Source organism: Theropithecus gelada, chromosome X, assembly GCF_003255815.1.
Source record: "Theropithecus gelada isolate Dixy chromosome X, Tgel_1.0, whole genome shotgun sequence".
Taxonomy (NCBI): domain Eukaryota; kingdom Metazoa; phylum Chordata; class Mammalia; order Primates; family Cercopithecidae; genus Theropithecus; species Theropithecus gelada.
Genome location: NC_037689.1, coordinates 148,894,306 through 148,914,774, shown reverse-complemented (window position 1 = coordinate 148,914,774; position 20,469 = coordinate 148,894,306). Strand labels below are relative to the sequence as shown.

At 42.8% G+C, this 20,469-nt stretch overlaps 1 protein-coding gene across 1 annotated transcript; it reads right to left on the bottom strand.

Annotated features, from left to right (window-relative positions):
* Nucleotides 1–2,239: 2,239 nt before the first annotated feature.
* VMA21 (VMA21, vacuolar ATPase assembly factor) lies at nucleotides 2,240–14,302 on the bottom strand. Its single transcript, XM_025372952.1, has 3 exons — nucleotides 14,108–14,302; nucleotides 7,529–7,638; nucleotides 2,240–6,662 (listed from the first exon to the last, which is right to left on the bottom strand). Exons 1-3 carry the CDS (start codon nucleotides 14,158–14,160, stop codon nucleotides 6,520–6,522), a joined length of 306 nt encoding a protein of 101 aa, XP_025228737.1. The 5' UTR covers nucleotides 14,161–14,302; the 3' UTR covers nucleotides 2,240–6,519.
* Between the last annotated feature and the right edge of the window lie 6,167 nt (nucleotides 14,303–20,469).

Sequence of the window (20,469 nt, the reverse complement as noted above, 5' to 3'; positions counted from 1 at the left end):
ATAGCTGAGAAAATCATATTGTTTCTACTCTAATTCATTCTGTTTATGTGCATGTTCACAGGCCAGAGCTAAACATGATAACATGGCAAATAATTGCAGAATCGCAGCAACAGAGCAAGAGAAAGAGAACTGGTGGGTCTTCCCGGACCTGTGTCTGCAGGACACATCAAGAGCATTCTATGAAACCATGCTAAATGGGAAAGCCCTGCCCCCACATCCATGAAGAGCACATCCAGCTTCCCTGCTGCTTTGCTTATGTGCAAAAAACCACAGATGTGATGGTGAGGGATGGGGTTGGGTGTGGTTGAGAAAGGGGGGTGTGTTTTAGGGCTTCAGAGCAAAATGCAGAGTCCTGGGAACAGAGAGCTACAGATACAAATGGGAGGGAAAAAATCTGATATCCCTCCAACCATTTCTTCCTGAGGCAGAGCAGGCAATTTGGCACAGGGGGCGTGTGTGGTTATCTTCCCACTTAGTAGGGGCTGGCCAAACTCTCATGCAACTCTGAGGTCCTAGGGATTCAGTGATGAATAAGACAAAGTGCCTACCTTCCTGCATTTACATCTTAGTGGAAGGAGGTGGCTAGTAAAATAATTTCATGCAGTATTAAGTGTTGTGATAGCAATGGGGGTCTCACTGCTTTAGGTTGTCAGGGGAAACCTGAGGTGGCATGAGCATTGCGACCTGGAGGGTGAGGAAGCGCCAGCTGTGAGAATATCTGGGAAGACGGTACCAGGCAGAGGGAACAGCTAATGGGACTGAGTATGGGAGGTTTGGTGAACACCAAGAAGTCCAGGAGGCTGGCGAGTGGTGAGCAAGTGGGGTGGGAATGAAATGAAGGGAAGTGGCCTGGCTTGTGGGCCACATAGGGAGTCTTAATCTTCCTGAGTGAGATGGGGAGCCATTGGGAGGATTTTGAGCAGAGGCATGGTATGCCTGATCTATTATTTTTAAAGGAAACTTCTAGTTGCTTGTGGCAGTGACCACAGGCACAAGAAAGGCAGCAGAAACCAATTTGAGGCTCCAGGCGAGGATAAAAGCTGGGCTCCAGGCGAGGGTGTGCCATTTGTAGTATCCCTTCCCTCAGGGCTGCTGGATCCTCTTTTGGAGGAAAAGCATCCCTGGGTTGCCAGGTTGCAAACAAATGTTCTCCTATATTTACCAAACATACACGGAGAGGCACAATTCTAAATCTCCACCAGTAGTTCTCAATCCAGCTTCATGTTGATCACTGCCTGTTCGAAAAAGCTTTTTTTTTTTGAGACAGAGTATTGCCAGGCTGGAGTGCAGTGGTGCGATCTCGGCTCACTGGAACCTCCACCTCCCGGGTTCAAGTGATTCTCCTGTCACAGCCACCTGAGTAGCTGGGACTACAGGCACACACCACTGTGCCCAGCTAATTTTTGTATTTTTAGTGGACTTAGGGTTTCACCACGTTGGCCAGGATGGTCTCGAACTCTTGACCTCATGATCCGCCGCCTCGGCCTCCCAAAGTGCTGGGATTACAGGCGTGAGCCACTGCGCCCAGCCCCAAAGAGCTTTCTAGGCCCCCACCCCCACAGACTCCGATTCAGAAGGTCTGGGTTGGGTTTGGGCAATCAGTTATTTTTAATAAAACCTACAAAGTGATTCCAGCAAACTTTCAGAACCGCTGTCCTGTGGTTTCTGCAATGCCATTACCTGTTTCCTGAGTTCCCTGGACATCTCATAACCTATAAAATTTTTTGATACTGAGATGTCTCAAATGTGGGAAGGAGATAATATTAATATTTATTAATAAGAATTTGCTGGAGTCCTCAGAAGCACAGGAAGGAGCTGGAGTGCAATCAACGGGTGATTAGAGGACAGAGGACACAGGACATTAGTCATGAGGGGATGGCATGTGGGCGTCGTCAGGAATTATCTACTCCCACATTTAATTAGCCATAAGTATTTCTCAACTCTCCTTTAGGGGCATTTGAAGCCCACCCCAGATGAAGTATAACCAGCCCTTTACAGCTCAACAACCCCCCCTGCCCACACTCCCAATCAGTTTGAGCATTTCTGGTTGACATTTACTGCATAAAAACTTATCCTTGACAGCTCTCTATATAATCTACATAGCACAAACAGAGGCCAACGAAAAAATTTTTAAAGTGAGCTCTGTACATAATCTACATGTTATAAAATGAGAAGCAAGCAAACAAATTTTTAAAAAGAGCGGTTAATAAAACATTAATTGAATCAGGACACATCAAAGTAGCACTATAGACACTTTTTTTTTAATGACAACAGACGGTAAATTTGTACAAATTACAGGCTACAATATAGTGAATACAAAATCCATCCAGATAATGGTTAGAAAAGCATCACTTAACAGAAGTAAATCGGATTCAAGTAGCTAAAGAACTCAAGCCCCCCATTTTGATGATTATACACGGCTTGAAATGCAGCACATCTAAATCCTCCCCCTAGTCAGGGCACTATTCAATACTACAGCATATTCAATGACTCTAGTGATTTAAAGATTCTAACACTTTTAGCATCGACGTCAAGAGACATCTCGTAACAGGTTCACTATGCAAAACTCAAATGAGAATGTGTGAACGTTCTTTGCAAACTGTAAGGTGCTGTGCAGATGTTGTTAGCTATTGCTATTATTACTGTTCAGTGAGATTACACTGAACGTGGGAAAAAGGAAGACTACTCTGTATAACTGACAAATATGACTTATAGAACATCTTAAAAGGAATGCAGATATTACTTTCAAATACACATAGCAACAACACAGGCAAGTAAAGTGTGGCCAGGAGTGATGTCGAGGAATTCCTATTTTAAGGAATATATAAAGAATTAAGCTATTCATAGATTATGTGTAATACTTATCATTAGATTCCCAAAGTCCCTGAAAATAATTTATTTTTAAGGTGACCCTTTCCCCCTGAAAAGGGAAAAAGAAATCTTGTCAGGTTACTAATGTGCTGCTTTACCAGCTCTTGTAAAAATTATCTTAAACACAGGAGTAGGGTCTGAATTAATAGTTATACTAATCTGGTGGGTGACACAGAGTGCTTGACAGCAGAGAAACCTGCCACTGATCTCAGACAAGTGACAAATTCTGTGTCAGAGTTGAACCATAAGTTTACAACTTCACTTGGGCATAAACAATAAAAATGAACTTGTCTAGAGATAAGAAATACACACTAGGTACATCTGAAATGCGATTTAAATCCTTTTTATGTACTTTTGGGTTTCATCTTTCTTTGGATATACCCTATTTAACTGATTTTAGTGGTCTCCTTGGGTATTCTAACTGTATACATAAAATTGACATGAAAATGGAAAACAAACGCCAAACAAGTCAATTGGTTGTTTCTTTTGGCAAAGCTGATGACATTTTCATGATGAAAATGTTCTAATTATTAGGCCAGGCACGGTGGCTCATACCTGTAATCCCAGCACTTTGCGAGGCAGAGGCAGGTGGATCACCTGAGGTCAGGAGTTCGAGACTAGCTTGCTAACATGGCGAAACCCCATCTCTATTAAAAATACAAAAATTAGCTGGGTGTGGTGGCACGCACCTGTCATCCGAGGTACTCAGGAGACTGAGGCAGGAGAATTGCTTGAACGCAGGAGGTGGAGGTTGCAGTGAGCTGAGATTGCACACTTGCACTTCAGCCTGGGCATGAAAAGCAAAACTCCGTCTCCAAAAAAAAAAAAAAAAAAAAGAGAGAGAGAGAAAAGAAAATGTTCTAATTATTACAATGTATTTCTGTTAGATTTCCATGAAACATGGGGTTTAATGGCAGGTTTCAATTTTTTTTCACTAACAACCCCAAACCAAATTCTACTGTTATATGTACAATGGTACCCATTTGAAGAACTAATGACATCAGATGCATTCTACAGCAGACTTTTCACTTCTCAACACAACTGAGAAAAAGGACTACATTCTCCAGAGCAAAACAGGAGGTGAGAAAGGTAATGTGTTACCGTAAATCAGGTTAAATCAGTAGTTTGGACTGGCATTTCAAGTTATATAATTGAGGTTATTCTTACAATCAGTTTTCAAACAATAGGGAACATATTTCTACCTTAAAACATGTATAAGGGCTCAACTGTAGCTTTCCTTTCTATATATCTTGAAGTATATACATTGTGTAAAAGGAAACTAGTGAGACCTTTTGAAAAGTAAATCTATTTGTCAAATACCATATGTTATTTAACATAGTCAAAAACAGCAGCGAACTAGTGAGTTAACAGTTAAAACTCTAGGAATAAACTAACTGCTTTGAAAACAAGCCTGTTTTATTATAATCCTAAATATCAACCCTAGCATTCGATTTTAACCTTCAAACATTTGGCGCTTCTTCCAAGAGGAAATTACAACTGCCTCTGCATGTGCCCCTGGTTTAAATACTTGCAGAAAAATACCCATATATAATTACCTATTCAGCAAATGCCTGAAACCAAACATAATAATCCAACACTGGACAGTAACATTTTACAAACAGCATAAGATCCCAAAAGCACAAGAAAAACCTTGGCATTATATAAAAAGAAATTAGGTGGACCATTCTAAATACAACAATACATTTTAATTAGGGACCATCTAGAAATCTACCACACACTACCCTAGACTCAAACGTCATTATACTAAAATTGTAGTCTTTAAGCAAGAATTAAACAGTTCCATAATAATCATAGCAACCTTCCACTTTTCTCAACAGTTAAACACGAATGCCTATTTGACTTTTATGACTAATCATCCCTCTATTCCTTTAGTCCAGTTTCACAACACAAAAAATAATAAATGTGAACAACAAATTGGTAATGGTTTCACATGCTTAAGCAAGAATCCTAAGTATTAGGATTATCAGTAACAGAAAATTTGAATTTTAAGAGAATAAAGATAGAATGTGCTTATTTAGAAAATGGCCAATAAGGCCAAGCGCGGTGGCTGACGCCTGTAATCCCAGCACTTTGGGAGGTCGAGGCGGGTAGATCACCGGAGGTCATGAGTTCAAGATCAGCCTGGCCAACATGGTGAAACCCCGTCTCTACTAACAGAAAAAAAATTAGCCAGGCGTGGTGGCGGGCACCTGTAGTCCCAGCTATTTGGGAGGCTGAGGTGGAGAATCCCTTGAACCCAGGAGGCGGAGGTTGCAGTGAGCCGAGATCGCACCACTGCACTCCAGCCTGGGTGACAGAGCAAAACTGTCTCAAAAAAAAAGAAAAAGAAAATGGCCAATAATCACTCATCTGAAAAAATGCAAACAGCTGTCAGGAAAAGCTGGCAGAATTTGAACTTGTAAGCTGAACTTTTAGTGTGTATCAAACTAGCATTAAGAAATGGCTTTCAAAAATGCATACGGGATATAAACCAAAATAGAGGTTATTTTCAGATGGCAACATCATGGGGAATTTTGATTTTTTTTCCTGTTTGAATATGTATTTTTCCAGTTTTCTACAAAGAACATATATTATGATTTTATAATTAAAAAACAAACATTTGGGGGAGTGTTTTTAGATTACACACAATTAGTACCAAATAACTAGAAAGAACACAGACTAAAGATACGGAAATAAAATCAAGGTTTTTTTCCATCAGATAAGCCCAAGGAGAATACTTTTTGGGTGAAAAAAAGATGCTTTCAAGATTGTTGCCACTCCTAACATATGCAAAAATGAACATATTTAAATGCAAATTCCTATCATATACACTACAATTTTTAAAAATAGTAGAAAAAACAATTTTAAATGGAGCCTCCTCGAACCTTTTAATTGAAGCCTAGCTTCAATGTTGAATGAGGAAGCAAAGTATCTCATTAAAAAGTTGGTCTGCAAAGCACAAAGCTGGCCTGCAAGGGGACTTGAAGGAAGCAGGCTGAGTGTTTGAGTAGTGAGATCTTTGCTTTGCTCTTTTGATCCTTCAGTAAGCTAAAGTCCTTTTACCTGAATGGATGTAATTTAGCCTAGTTTTCCCATAAAATAATGTGATGGAAAATTCCTATTGACTAGGGCTTACACTTCATGTGAAATTCCTTAGTGACATTCAGATTAATTCCAGTGTCCACAATTTAAGCAACTTTCCATAGGAAATTAAAATCCCAAATCCAAGGACCTGGTATTTTCATGCTAAGGAAAGCATTCCAACGTAAAGTGGAGTTTAATTTGCTTCACTGTGTGCCTCTTAATATATCCAAAGGAGTAAAAGTCAAAAGCAACCGTAAGTCAGAATACTATAAAACACGTTTTGTTGAAAGAAGATAAAATTCCTTCCAGAATATTGTGTAATTAACATATTTATTTGTAACTAATTTAACTTTTCCAAATTCTCATTTGCAAATCAGATTCATACAGTTAAAACTGAATATACAAACCAACACATTAGAAGGATCAAAATTTACACTACTCAAACGTGACTCCTTAAGCCTGACTTTAACATGTTCTTTCAACTTTATTCAAATCAGATGTCCCCCCTCCAGCATTTATCATTTTAAAAAATGAATTTAATGCTATCAAAAGGTGATGTTCACTTTAATCCTGTTTGCCTTCACGCCACTGTCGTGAGCCTTCGTTCCAGGCCACATACACAAAGAGGGCCAGGACCACATGGACGGCGACCACTGCAACAATAGCAGCGTAAAAATAGCTGTCCCTATTGGACATCCCAAGGGCGCCTATCAAGAGAAAAAAAAACAGTTTCCATTTTATTGCAAAATTTACCAAAGTACAAAAAAAACCCAAATCATCCTAATTTTTATGATATATTTATTTAACTAGTCAGGCAATTAAAAAGTAATACTTTGGGTGGTAATGAATAAAGTATTCACTAAAAGATATGAGTACCTTCTATATATTAAGAACATTATTTTAAACAAAACCATAATTATAAAGACTTCAGGCCGGGCATGGTGGCTCACACCTGTAATCCCAGCACTCTGGGAGGCCGAGGTGGGTGGATCACCTGAGGTCAGGAGTTTGAGACCAGCCTGGCCAACATGGTGAAACCCCGTCTCTACTAAAAATATCAAAAATTAGTCGGGTGTAGTGGCAGGTGCTTGTAATCCCAGGTACTCAGGAGGCTGAGACAGGAGAATCGCTTGAACATGGGAGGTGGAAGTTGCGGTGAGCCGAGATTGCACCATTGCACTCCAGCCTATGCAACAAGAGTGAAACTCTGTCTCGAAAAAAAAAAAAAAAAAAGACTTCAACATCAAAAAGGGGACTTCATTCTCTCTTCCTTCCATTATCTGACACTAGAAGTCCATTCCCCCAAATTCTTCCTCCCATGTCAGCCAATTCCTATTCTTTAAAGGGCACTAAGAGAAAGGATTTGCAAGCTATTTCACAGAAAACCGTAAGAAAACTGTCAAGCTGAAATAACAAGTTATTTCATAAAGACTCATTATGAGCAATATGATTTTTTGAAAGGCTAAACAAGAAAAAAAAATAAGAATACCCAGTTTACAGATATAAAGAGGTCATAAAAGCACAGATTCTTAAATCAGGGGAAAACGTCTTGTTTTAATGGGTCTAAGATTACCTTCAAATATATAAGATTTAGTTGTGAAATATAACCCAATAGGAACAGTGATCATTAAAGCTGTGAAGAACAGGAGCGTCTTCAGTGTAGATGCTAATGAGCTTTCATTTCTGGAATAAAGTAAACAAAGAGAAAATCAGAACCTGCATAGCCATATCCAAACACTCTTATGTCCCTAAAACTATAAACATCCACAAATGAGATGCTATATAGGAGGAAGATCACAGGCAGAGACTCGTAATCCGAAGATCCTAGAGAACCAGCTGTGGGTAGTGGGAATTTCTTGAGCTGGAACATGAAGATTATACACCACCTTCAGGGACTGTCATTCATATCCAGTGTGAGACAAAGCATCAGGGCGCCTCAGATCAACTGCCAACAAGCTGGGTGAACAAACTAAGTGAAGAAACTCAGTGCCCCGCCTCTGGAACTGGAGCTTCTACCCAGGGAAGCCACGGTGGACAGTGGCACCAGTGCCCGACCCATGCGGCAAGCGTGTCCACCAGCACCAGACACCAGACCTGGGAATGCAGTAAGCACCATGGGTGGATCAGCACGCCCTCTCTTGCTGGAATCGGAGCTTCCGTCAGGGGAAGCCACCAGCTTGCTGTCCTCCAGCATGAAACAGTAGACCAGGGAACTAAGGAGGCAGACACACCTGTGTGCCCTCCCGCACTGGAATCAGGGCTTTTGCCCAGGGAAGCCACTGTCACACTGGTCCCTGAGCCCATGCAGCAACCCTGACCACCAGCACCAGACACCAGACCAGGGAACTTGGCAGGCACCACAGGTGGATCAGTGGACCAGCAAACTAACCAGGTGGAGCTGACGCACCAGCATGCCCTGCCCCACTGGAATCGGAGCTTTGGCCCAGGGAAGCCACTGCCACACCAGTCCCTGAGTCCATGCAGCAACCCTGACCACCAGCACCAGACACCAGACCACAGAAGGAGGTAGGCAGAGCGAATGGAACAGTGCGCCCACCCCAGCTGGAATAGGAACTTCTGTTATGGGTGAAAAATCGAGCTAGAGGGAATACTTGCAAGCATGTTTTAAGAGACTCGAATCACCTTGATACCTAAGCCAGACAGACACAGCAAGAAAACTACAGGACATCATCATTGATGAACACTGGTGCAAAATTCCTCAATAACATATTTTCAAACCAAATTCAACAATAATCAGGCCAGGTGTGGTGGCTCACACCTGTAATCCCAGCACTTTGGGAGGCCAAGGCAGGCGGATCACTTGAGGCCAGGAGTTCGAGATCAGCCTGGCCAACACGGCAAAACCCAGTCTCTACTAAATATATAAAAATTAGCTGGGCGTGGTGGCATGTGCCTATAGTCCCAGCTACTTGGGAGGCCGAGGCACGAGAATCCCTTGAACCTGGGAGGCAGAGGTTGCAATGAGCCAAAACCACACTCCAGTCTGGGCAACAGAGCAAGACTCTGTAACAAACAAACAAACACAACCAATACAACATCCTGGCTAACATGGTGAAACCCCATCTGTACTAAAAATACAAAAAATTAGCTGGGTGTGGTGGCGGGCGCCTGTAGTCCCAGCTACTCGGGAGGCTGAGGCAGAAGAATGGCATGAACCCAGGAGGCAGAGCTTGCAGTAAGCCGAGATCACGCCACTGCACACCAGCCTGGGCAATACAGCGAGACTCTGTCTCAAAAAATAAAAAAATAAATAAATAATAAAAAATAAAAATAAAACCAATACATCAAAAAGATTACATATTATGACCAAGTAGGATCATCTCAGTTGATGCAGAAAGAGCACTTGACAAACTTCCGCATCCTTTTTACTGAGCTGAAAAAGAAATCAAGAAAACAATCTCATTTATAATAGCATTAAAAAAATACTTAGGGGCCAGGCTCAGTGGCTCATGCCTGTAATCCCAGTACTCTGGGAAGGCTGAGGCTTGAGGCCAGGAATTTGACACAAGCCTAGGTAACATAGCAAAAACCTACCTCTACAAAAAAAATTTTTGATAATTCGCTGGGCGTGGTGGCACGTGCCTGTAATCTCAGCTACTCAAGAGGCTGAAGTGGGAGGACTGTTTGAGCCCCAGAGTTCAAGGCTGCAGTGAGCAGTGATTGGGGCACTTTACTCCGGCCTGGGTGACAGAGCAAGACTCTATTTAAAAAAAAAAAGAAACAAACAAACAAACAAACTTAGGAATAAATTTAACCAAGGAGATGAGCGACTTGTACACTGAAAAGTATAAAACACTGATGAAAGAAATTGAAGATGACACAAATAAATGTAAAGATATCCTGTGTTCATGGATTGGAAGAATTAATACTGCTGAAATGTCCACAGTACCCAAAGCAACATACAGATACAACATAATCTCTATCAAAATTCCAGTAGCATTCTTCATTAAAATAGAAAAACAATCCTAAAATTCATCATACAGAACCACAAAAAGCCCCAAATAGCCAAAGCAACACTGAAAAAGTTGTAAGCGTCACACTTTCTGATTTAAAATATTACAGTTATGCTAATCAAAACAATATGGTATTGGCATAAAAACAGAAACATATAACAATGAAACAGAATAGAGCCCAGAAATAAATCCAAACATATATGGCCAACTAATCTTCGACAGCGGTGTTAAGAGGAACACAATGGGGAAAGGATAGTCTCTTCAATAAATGGTACTGGGAAAACAGGATTTCTATATGCAAAGAACAAAACTGGACTCTTAAACCATAAACAAAAATCAACTCAAAATGGATAAAATAATTAAAACACAAAGATATAAAGTTTTAAGACATAAAAGAACACAGAGGGAAAGGCCTCGGAAATGATTTTTTGGATATCACACCAAAAGCTCAGGCTACAAAAGAAAAAATAAATAAAAGGGCTTGCATCAAACTAAAAAGCTTCTGTACCACAAAGGAAACAATCAACAAAATGAAAAGCCAGCTTACAGACTAGGAAAACATATTTGCAAACCACCTATCTGAAAAGGGGTTAATATCCCAAAATTTATAAAGAACTCTTACAACTCAGCAGAAAAACCACCTGATTAAAATATAGACAACAGCTGGACAGACATTTCTCCAAATACATAAAAATGGCCAAGAGATAAACAAAAATGTGCTCAACATCACTAAATCATCAGGGAAATGCAAATCAACACCAGTATGAGATATAACCTCACACTTCTAAGGACAGCTATTATCAAAAAAGCAAGTGATAACAAATGTTTGTAAAAGTGTGGAGAAAAAGAAACCCTAGTACATTATGATGGAAATGCAGATTGGTATAATCATTATGGAAAACAGTTCCTAAAGAAATTAAAAATAGAACTACCACACAGCCCCGTAATCTATCTTCTGGAATATAACCAAAGGAGATGAAATCACTACCTCATAAAAATATCTGCACTTCCATGTTCACTGCAGCATTATTCACAATAGCCAAGATTTGAAAACAACCTAAGTGTATGTAGACAGACAAAATAAAGAAACAGTAATGTATATATACAAGGGAATATTTTATTCAGCCTTAAAAAAGGACATCTACCATTTGCCACAACATGGATGGACCTGGAAGACATTATTTTAAGTAAAATAAGCCAAACACAGAAAGACAAATACTACATGAGCTCACTTACATGTGGAATCTTTAAAAAAAAAAAAAAGTCAACTACACAGGGACAGAGAATAAAACAGTAGTTACTATGGGGGTGGGGGTGGGAGGCTGGAGGGGAGGAAATAGGGAGATGTACATCAAAGGACACAAAGCAGTAGATATATGGATTAACAAGCCTAGATATCTAATGTACAAGAGGACTATAGGCAATAAAGTTGCATGGTATTAGGGACTTTCGTAAATAAGATTTTAGCTGCCTCTGGTCACACACACACAAAAGTATGTGAGATGACAGATATACTAATCTGCTTCACCACAGTAATCATTTTACTATATGTATGCCATAACATCATGTTGTGAACCTCAAATACACACAATGAAATTTATTTAAAAATACCTGAACAAAAGACCCACAAAAACATTGAGTAAAATATATATTAAATATAACCTCATGCCTATTTCTTGATCACATGCTCTGCACGTGTGAGAAATTAAATGTTTATTACTGTTAAAAAAAAGGTTCTAATATTTTATTTTGGTACTTAAATGGATCATCTTTTAACAGGCCTCATTTTGATTACTGAGCTATACAACTCTCATTTAATATACATAAGCTCCCTTAAACTGTTTCCTACTAGTAAATATTTAGGGGAATTTATTGTGTAATCCTCATGAAGAATATGAGTGTCTGCAGTGCAGAATCTACAAAAAATACAGAGAGTCACTAATTGGCCAATTATTTTGTGGACCCTAAAAAAAGCACTTGACTTTGGTGTTTCTATGGTGAGTAAAGAAGTATGTTTTAGGAATCCAACTTTCAGATTATCTAACTTGTTAAAGGAAAAGAAAGGAAGTGTTAACTGATTGTTTTGTTCTTTACATGACCTCTCTTGAGTATCTATTATCTGGCCTGGCTTTTACAAAGTTTATTATTGAAAAGATGATGTAACACCATAAAAATGTTTTAAAATAAACAAAATCACTTATAATCCCACCACCCAAATATAACCTTTCTACATGTTAATTTCTAGCCCCCACACAATCTATACACAGCATACCTTAATAATTTATAGTTAATTCCTTCTCACTTCTCTCTTTACCTCAAACTTCAAAAATGTGACTACTTTTCTGTGTTGTGACCTCACTAATATGGGACTAAGCATTAAGCCAAAATGTACATACAAACTTTTGAAAACTAGCAAACTTCCTCTACTGTTTATGGGACATTTTCTCCTTGGCTTCCAGCCACAAGAGCTGTTGGTTTTGCTGACACAAGCCACCTTGGGTAAAATCAGTGGCTTATTCCAAGACAAAGCAACTAATGCTATTCAACTGCTTTATCCTATGTATCTTTGGGTGTTACTGAGCAGAGATTTGTTGGAAATGAGGAATGAGAAAGGCTGGAATTAAAGTTGTCCCCACACAAAGGAAAAAGTTCAGGATGAACCTTACTCTGCCTCCATTTATAACACCACCTAGTTTTCCCACTTCATACAAACTTCTGCAGCTAACATTGAGCAGACAGAGCCTACCACATTCCCTTCTGTAGCAAGTAAGACAACAGGAATTCTTTCTTCCACAGCCAAAATTTCACTGCAAATTCCATTAGGAAACCAGAATCAGTCTAGAAGGACTATGCTCTAAGTGTATCTAATAAAAATATGTTGGTATTCTCATAAATGAATAATTTTTTAAAATCCCACACTGAGGCTGGATAAAGAAAATGTGGTACATATACACCATGGAACACTATGCAGCCATAAAAAAGAAGGAGATCATGTCCTTTGCAGCAACATGACTGGAGCTGGAGGCCATTATCCTAAGCAAATTAAGAAAGGAAAAGAAAACCAAATACTGCATGTTCTCATAAATGGGAACTAAACAACAAGAACAGATGGACACTAGGAGAGGAACAACAGACACTGGGGCCTACTTGAGAGTGCAGGCTGGGAGGAGAGAAAGGATCAGGAAAAATGCCTATCGCGTACTACGCTTATTACCTGGGTGACAAAATTACCTGTACACCAAGCCCCCGTGACATGCAGTTTCCCTATATAAACCTGCGCATGTACTCATGAACCTAAAATAAAAGTTAAAAAAAAAAAAAAAAAAACCCACAATGACCCTGTCGGAAAGAGAAAGCATCACAGCGCTCCAAAGATCGTGGGCTTTGGAGTCAGTGAGCTTGAGCTTGCTCAAACGTTAGCTTCAATTACTAACTTTGTCGCCTAATTCTGTAATCACTCATCCTCAGTTTCAAGTCACTTACCCTCAACTGCATCCTCTTCAAAATTGGGAAATCAAGCAGTCAGATAAATTAAGAATTCAGATAATGTATCTAAAGCACGTGAAATGAGCCTGGTATACAGTAGGTCTTAACAAATGGTAGCTAACTCTCTCACCACTACCTTGCCTACTGAGGTGGGCCAGAACCACCTGCTCTCTCATACATTCCTTCAACTCAGCCACCAGCCTCTATCTTACTGATTCCCCAAGTGAAACAGTCCCACACCAGGGGGACTACTGTATACCTTATACACTGTATACCCCTCTACTCCTTCATTCATACGGCAAACATTTATTAAGCCCCGACTACGCAGGCCCCCTAGGGAACACGGAGATGAAGGAGACCGCGTTCCTGTCTCAGAAGGCTGACCCTGCAGTAATGAAAGACACTGCAATATAGACGATAGCGAGAGGAAGTGCTAGGATAGAAGCATGAGCTGAAGGCCTACTGACCTATTCCCCATGACCCCGGATCCCTTGTTCCAGAGCGAAAGGTCGGGGCCGGGCGTTTAGACATCTCAGGCCCCACCTGCTTTCCCCGCCCTGCGACCAGGTCCCCGGAGTCCAGGTCCCCGGAGTCCAGACCTCACGCCCACCCATTCAGCTAGAGCCTTCCCTCAGGCCCTGCTCCAGGCTGCAGCCAGTCCGCCTCGCGGTCCAGGCCCCGCTCAGGGCTACCTGAACTCAGGAGGCTGCAGTGCGTTCAGCGCCGCTTTATCTGGGCGCTCCATGGTGTAGCTGTGCCGGCACAGGCGCTCGGCGGTGGAACTGGGCTAGGCGGCGGAACTCGGCTCGGCGGCCGCGCTCAGTAAGCTCCGCAGGTGAACAGTCGAGGCGGTTCGCACCGGAAGTAGTGGTTCGCGCCGGAAGTGCCGGTTCGCGCCGGAAGTGCCGGTTCGCGCCGGGCGGCGGGCCACAGTACGCAGGCGCGGCGCGGCGACGCAGAGCTGTGGCAGGCGCGGGCGCGGGCGCGAGCGCCGGATACTGGGCGGGCGCTCACATGACTTACCGGCGGTGGCTCCGCGGCGTGCGCCCTGCCAGGAGGGGCCTGTGCTCGAGGAGCAGGCCTGGCGAGTAGCCCAGCCACTCCACGTTGAGCCGGGACTTGCCGCGCAGCATGGTCCTCCTGGGCGGGCGGCGGCTACGCCGCCCCCTGAGCTCGGGCAAACACTTGTCCTCGTCTGCGTCCCGGTCGCCGAGCGGGGGGCGGCAAGGAGACCCAAGCAGATGAGCCGCGAGGAGGGACTACCAGCCAGAGAGCTGTGGTGCTAGGCAACTGAGCGTATTCCGCCGACGACAACACAAAAAAGCAATGCGCATTATTTCGCCACTACTTGAGCAAATAAGTGCCTCATTAATTACTGCCCACAGTGGTAGGAAGTCCAGCCCTTGGCAGCTGGGAGGAGTTAAACACTCACCCGAGTCCGTGAAACTAGAGAATGTCAGAGTTCAAAGAGCTCTTGGTGAGAGTGACTGTTCCAGACTTGATGCCAGTGACCCCCAACTTCCACTTAAAAGTTAAAAACATATTTTGCAGCTGCTCAGAAAGCCGCCAATGAGACAACAGGGACTCAAATAGTAAGAACAGATGGGCCTCCCGGGCCTGCGCAACCCGAGAGAGGTGAAAACGAAAGGGTGGGTAAGCCTGGAGTCAGGCTTGACAAAATTAGGTTGCCACTGGCTGCTAATAAGAGGACAGCCCTTACATGGTCAGCGCCTGGAAAGGGCCGCTGATCACACAGCTATTTTCTGCACCACATGGATACAAAGACCACATCTGAAATCATGACTAAACCAGCAGCTTAGAGTGGTGGAAAGGGCAATGGACTGGGCGGCAGGAAGTCCGGGTTTTAGTTCAAACTGAATAATCCCCCTCTAGGGCTGAGTGTGCTGGCTCACGCCTGTAATCCCAACGCTTTGGGAAGCTGAGGCAGGAGGATTGCGTGAGGCCGGTAGTTCCAGAGCAGCTTGGGCAGCATAGCAAGACTCCCGTCTCCAAAAAAAAAAAAAAACTGTAAAATATTTAATAAAAATAATAGTAATCTCTCTCTGGGCCTCATCTAGACCTTTAGGTGAATAAGAACCACCTAATGTAAGAACTTGGGGTACAAATAGAATCTCGCTCTAGGGTAGGCAAACTGAGCCAGCAGACCCAATACATGGAGCCTACCACCTGTTTTTCTACAGCCCTGAGGTAGGAATGGTTTTTCCATTTTTAAATTGTTGAAAAAGTCAAAAGAATAACATGACACGTGAAATTTATATGAAATTCAAATTTCAGCATCTATTGATAAAATTTTATTGGAGCTCAGCCATTCTCATTTGTTTGTATTGCCTACAACAGCAATGTTGAGTAGTTGTGACAGAGATGGTATGATCTGCAATGCCCAAAGTGATCTGCAATACCCAAAATTCTCACCATCTGATCCTTTTATAGAAGAGTTTGCTGACCCCTGCTCTAGCTAATCAGCCTGCAGTGAGGTCCTAGGGACCCATAAATGTAGTAATCGTCGTTCTGAAGGCAGTTTTTAATATTTTTAAAAACCTAATGAATCTATTTACTTTCTATAAGGCATCCAAAGCTACTTAAAATATCACCGTTCTTTGATTTTTGGCACTTACTATATCATGATGAGGTTATCCTAGTTATCCCATAAGAAAAGACTGTTCACAAATTACTATGAAAATAAGCCACAGTATACTTAGTAGAATAAATCTTTTAAAACATAGAATGAACATAAGTAGGGGAGCGGAATTGTGACTTATTATTCCCCAATACCTAGAGTAGGGCCTGGTATATAGTAGGAACTAATAAATATTTGTTAAATACATAAATTGGGTCCACAAAAGGAAAACGAGCAAAATAGTTCTTGATGGTGAAAAAATTTGGAACCAGCTTGGCATGGTGGTACATGCCTGTAATCCCAGCTACTCAGGAGGCTGAGGCAGAAAATCGCTTGAACTCAGGAGGCGGAGGTTGCAGTGAGCCAAGATCGTGCCACTGCACTGCACTCCAGCCTAGGTGACAGAGTACGACTCTGTCCGCCCCCACAAAAAAAAATGGGAACCACCGTTGTTGTAGTTTGCCAAGGCTGCCATAACAAATGCTACAAACTAAGTGGCTTCAACAACAGAAGTGAATCATCTCCCAGTTCAGGAGGTTAGAAGTCTGAGATGGGGATGTTGGCGAGGCTAGTTCCTTCTGAAGGTTGTGAAGGAAGGACTGTTCCAGGTCCCTCTTCTATTTTCTGGTGGTTTGCTGACAATCTTTGGTATTTCTTGGCTTGTAGAAGCATCACCCTGATCTCTGCATTTTTCTTCAAATGGCCTTCTCCCTGCGTCTGTGTTTCTGTCCAAATTTCCCCTTTTTATAAGGATACCAGTCATAAAGCATTAGGGGCCCACCCTACACCTGTATGAACTTAATTATTTACATCTGCAGCGACGCTGTTTCCAAATAAAGTCACACTCTGGGGTACTGGGGGGGCTAGGATTTCAGCATATGAATTTGGGGATGGTGTGGGTGACGGGACCGGCAATTCAACCCGTAACAGTAGTCTAAACATTTCCTTGTACAGATGAGAAAACTGCAACCCAGAGAGGGGACAGGACTTGTGGGAAGTCACACATTTTTCTAGTGGGACGTAGCTTGACTCCTGACTCTCAGGCTGGCACTTTTACACTCCCACATTAACAGCCTAAGTTGCACTTGTGTGATAACTCAAACAGGAACCATTCATAAATGAGATTTGCTGTGGGACAAACTGCTCATCTAATCTAATTTACATAGTAGTGTTTTTAAATATAAACAAAAGCTCTGATATCTCTTATTTTTTTATTTATTTATATTTTTTGAGACAGAGTCTCACTCTGTCACCCAGGCCGGAGTGCAGTGGCACGATCTCGGCTCACTGGAAGTTCCGCCTCCCGGGTTCATGCCATTCTCCTGCCTCAGCCTCCCAAGTAACTGGGACTACAGGCGCCCACCACCACGCCTGACTAATTTTTTGTATTTTTTAAATAGAGATGGGGTTTCACCGTGTTAGCCAGGATGGTCTCGACCTCCTGACCTCATGATCCACCCGCCTCAGCCTCCCAAAGTGCTGGGATTACAGGCGTGAGCCACCGTGCCCAGCCATATCTCTTTTTTATGCTGACTTACACACTCTACCAATATTTACTGTGAGCTCACGGAGGTAGACAGAGAACTTTAAAAATAAACTCAGAATCTGTACGAGAAGGAAAGAATCTAGCCAGCAGTCAGCCCTCTCAACAGAGCCCTAAAACCTCCTACCTGCAGTGCTACAAAAGAATTAGAGGCAAGTGGAGCCCATACAGAGCCGTTGCCATGGGAATGAAATGGTGTGTTAGGGGGTGTGGCCACTACAGAAAAACCATAGTAGCGGTTTCCTACCACTGTTGCCCTAAAGCATGTGTCTTGTGCTTCATTTTACTGAGCATATTCACAATCCCTACAATTTATACCATCCCCACTTCATAAGTGGAAAAACTGAAGCCAGGGAAAAATTCAGAGTCTGGTGAAGACTTCCCAAAGCCCCTTAAAGTCAGAAACTGATTCTCAAACTGAAAGAGCCCCAGTTTGGCACTTTAATTTTACTTGAGAAAACTGACAGCTACAATGGGAAGTGATTTGCCCCAAATTCCCTAGGTCAGTGATAGAATTAGAGAATGTATAGTTCCTAATTCTGTCTAGCGTTTTCTCCACCATCTTGTTGTAAACGTCTGTACTACTTGTAAGGCACGTTTTCTCCACCATATTGTTAAAAATTCTGTATTAACCCAGTGACGTGAAAAGTATACACCCAAAGACATGTTTTTGCAACCCCAAATTGCTTTACTTACCTGAAAAAACTTAAGTTTCTTGAAGTTTCCTTTTGGGTGGCTGGCTGTGGGATTGGATGGAACAACCATATTGAAACACCAACTGATACTTGCCAAGGCCTATACCTGAACAGCACTGTGTTTTTAAAACTAAGACATAAGGAAAATAGAAATAAGCTCCACTGTACAATCAACAAAACTCATATTAAAAGAGAGAGAAAGAGAGAAACTCTGGCTTCTTTGTAATGTAGGCTGTGATGTCTTTTAAAAAAAATTGGTAAAATATGTCCCCTGGTGAAAAAGCATAGTTCCACTTATAGAAAAAAAAAAATATCTAAGGGGTTATTATAGTTAAAACCTTCATTGTCAGCGCCGCCCTTCACCCCAGGCGATGAATTGGGTTTTACTCAAGGGTCTTCCTTACCTCACATCAACCTCTGGTCACCACTGCTGCCCTAAAGCATGTGTCTTGTGCTTCATTTTAAATAGCGTGTTCACAATCCCTACAATTTATACCATCTCCATTTCATTTCCAGAATGAAATGAAATACTGAAATACTAGAAATACTGAAACTAAGGGAAATTTCAGTCTAGTGAGGGCCTCACAATGCTCTTTGCCTCCTGATTCTTGAATGCCCTAAAATTTACGTCAGGCTACCTCTTCCAGCTCTGTCTGCCAGATAGCTAAGCTGGAATCTCTGAGCTGGTGAAGGGACTTGCCAGTGGAGTCAGGGAATGCTCAGGGTTCATGCCTCAGGACTGTTCTCACTAACTTGACCCACCTTTGGGGCGCTAGTGGAGCCCATGGGCCTTCCGGCAAACAGAAATAGGCACTGGGGGTCAGGAAATGGGCCCCACCGCCTGACCAGCGTGGTGCCAGCTCAGCCTAGGATCCCATGTCCCCTGGCACACCAGTGGTTTGCTACAACCAGAGGATCTTCTGCCTGTGAGGGGCGGCAGCGCTCCAGTTACCAACCCCCAGGTGAAGGATCCTGGATCAAGTGCTTTCCTGATTGGCCTGCACCCAGAGGCTACCCTACCAGAAGAGCAACTGGACAAGGGCACCCTGAGGACAGATGTGACAAGGCCATGCCCCTTTTCCTCGAAAGGCCCAGGCTCTGAGGAGGCGCTTGCAACCAGTGGGCTGAATAAAAGAGCAAGTGTCGGCGCGGAGAGAGCTAGGCCTGGGCTCACCAAGACAGAGCCCTAGGGTTCTGGAAACACTGTTCACGGTGGAGCACGGGGCTCCGCAGCCAGAGACCTCGGAGTTGGGTTTCCACGAGGTTTTTCCCAGCGCCGAGTGGGCGGGGCAGGGGAGGGCGGGGCAAGGCCTGCTCCCAGCTCGGGCCACTCTGATTGGTCCGGAGAAGCATGTCTTTCCTGCCGACCGTGGGCGGGTCTGGGCAGGCGGAGCAGCCTCGCCCACCCGCAGCCCAACGCGAAGGGGCGGGACCTAGAGCTGGCTGCAGACTGAGCGCCCTGCACCTAGCAGGTGCCTGGGTAAAATCAGAGTGTCTAGTTCCTCATCCCGTGGAGGCTGGCACCCCTGGCCTGAGTTGCGCTCGTTGAGTAAATAAATACATAATTGGTGAATGCGTGAGTGGATGAGAGAAACCCAAGGGAAAACCCAAAATTCTTGCAGAATTTCAATGCGAAATAGCTATAGATTTTGTTTTGGTTGTTTTCGCTGTTCTTGGTTCTTACTTTTTCTATAATTGGGTGGAAAAAGTTAGAAACACTCGAGAGAGGAAAAAAACTGCTGCAAGAGGCAAATGAAACCCAGGAGAAGCAAGGCAAGGAGGAGCTGGTGATTCGAGCATGTATAATAAAAAGATGTAAATGATGAATAAAGTGCTCCAGGCCTGGGCATGCCTGGTCCTTGGCTTCTTGGCTTAGTGGTCCCAGGCTGCACCTCTAGCTCCTGTCCTGGGAAGAAGAAATCGCCTTCCAAGAGGGGCAGAGTGAAGGGAGTGTGTGTGCTAGCTTGTGGGGCTGTGTATATGAGTGTGTGTGCATTTGAGTATGTGAGTGTGCTTCACTGTGTGTGTGAGGGTATGTGTGACTGTGTGTGTGTGTGCATGCATGTGAGTTTGTCTACATCTTGGGGGAAATAAAAACAAAATCTTCTCCCAGCCCAGATAACCTCTCCGTAAAGGTAGAAGAGAAAGAAAACAATTTTCATGAATAAACTTTAAATC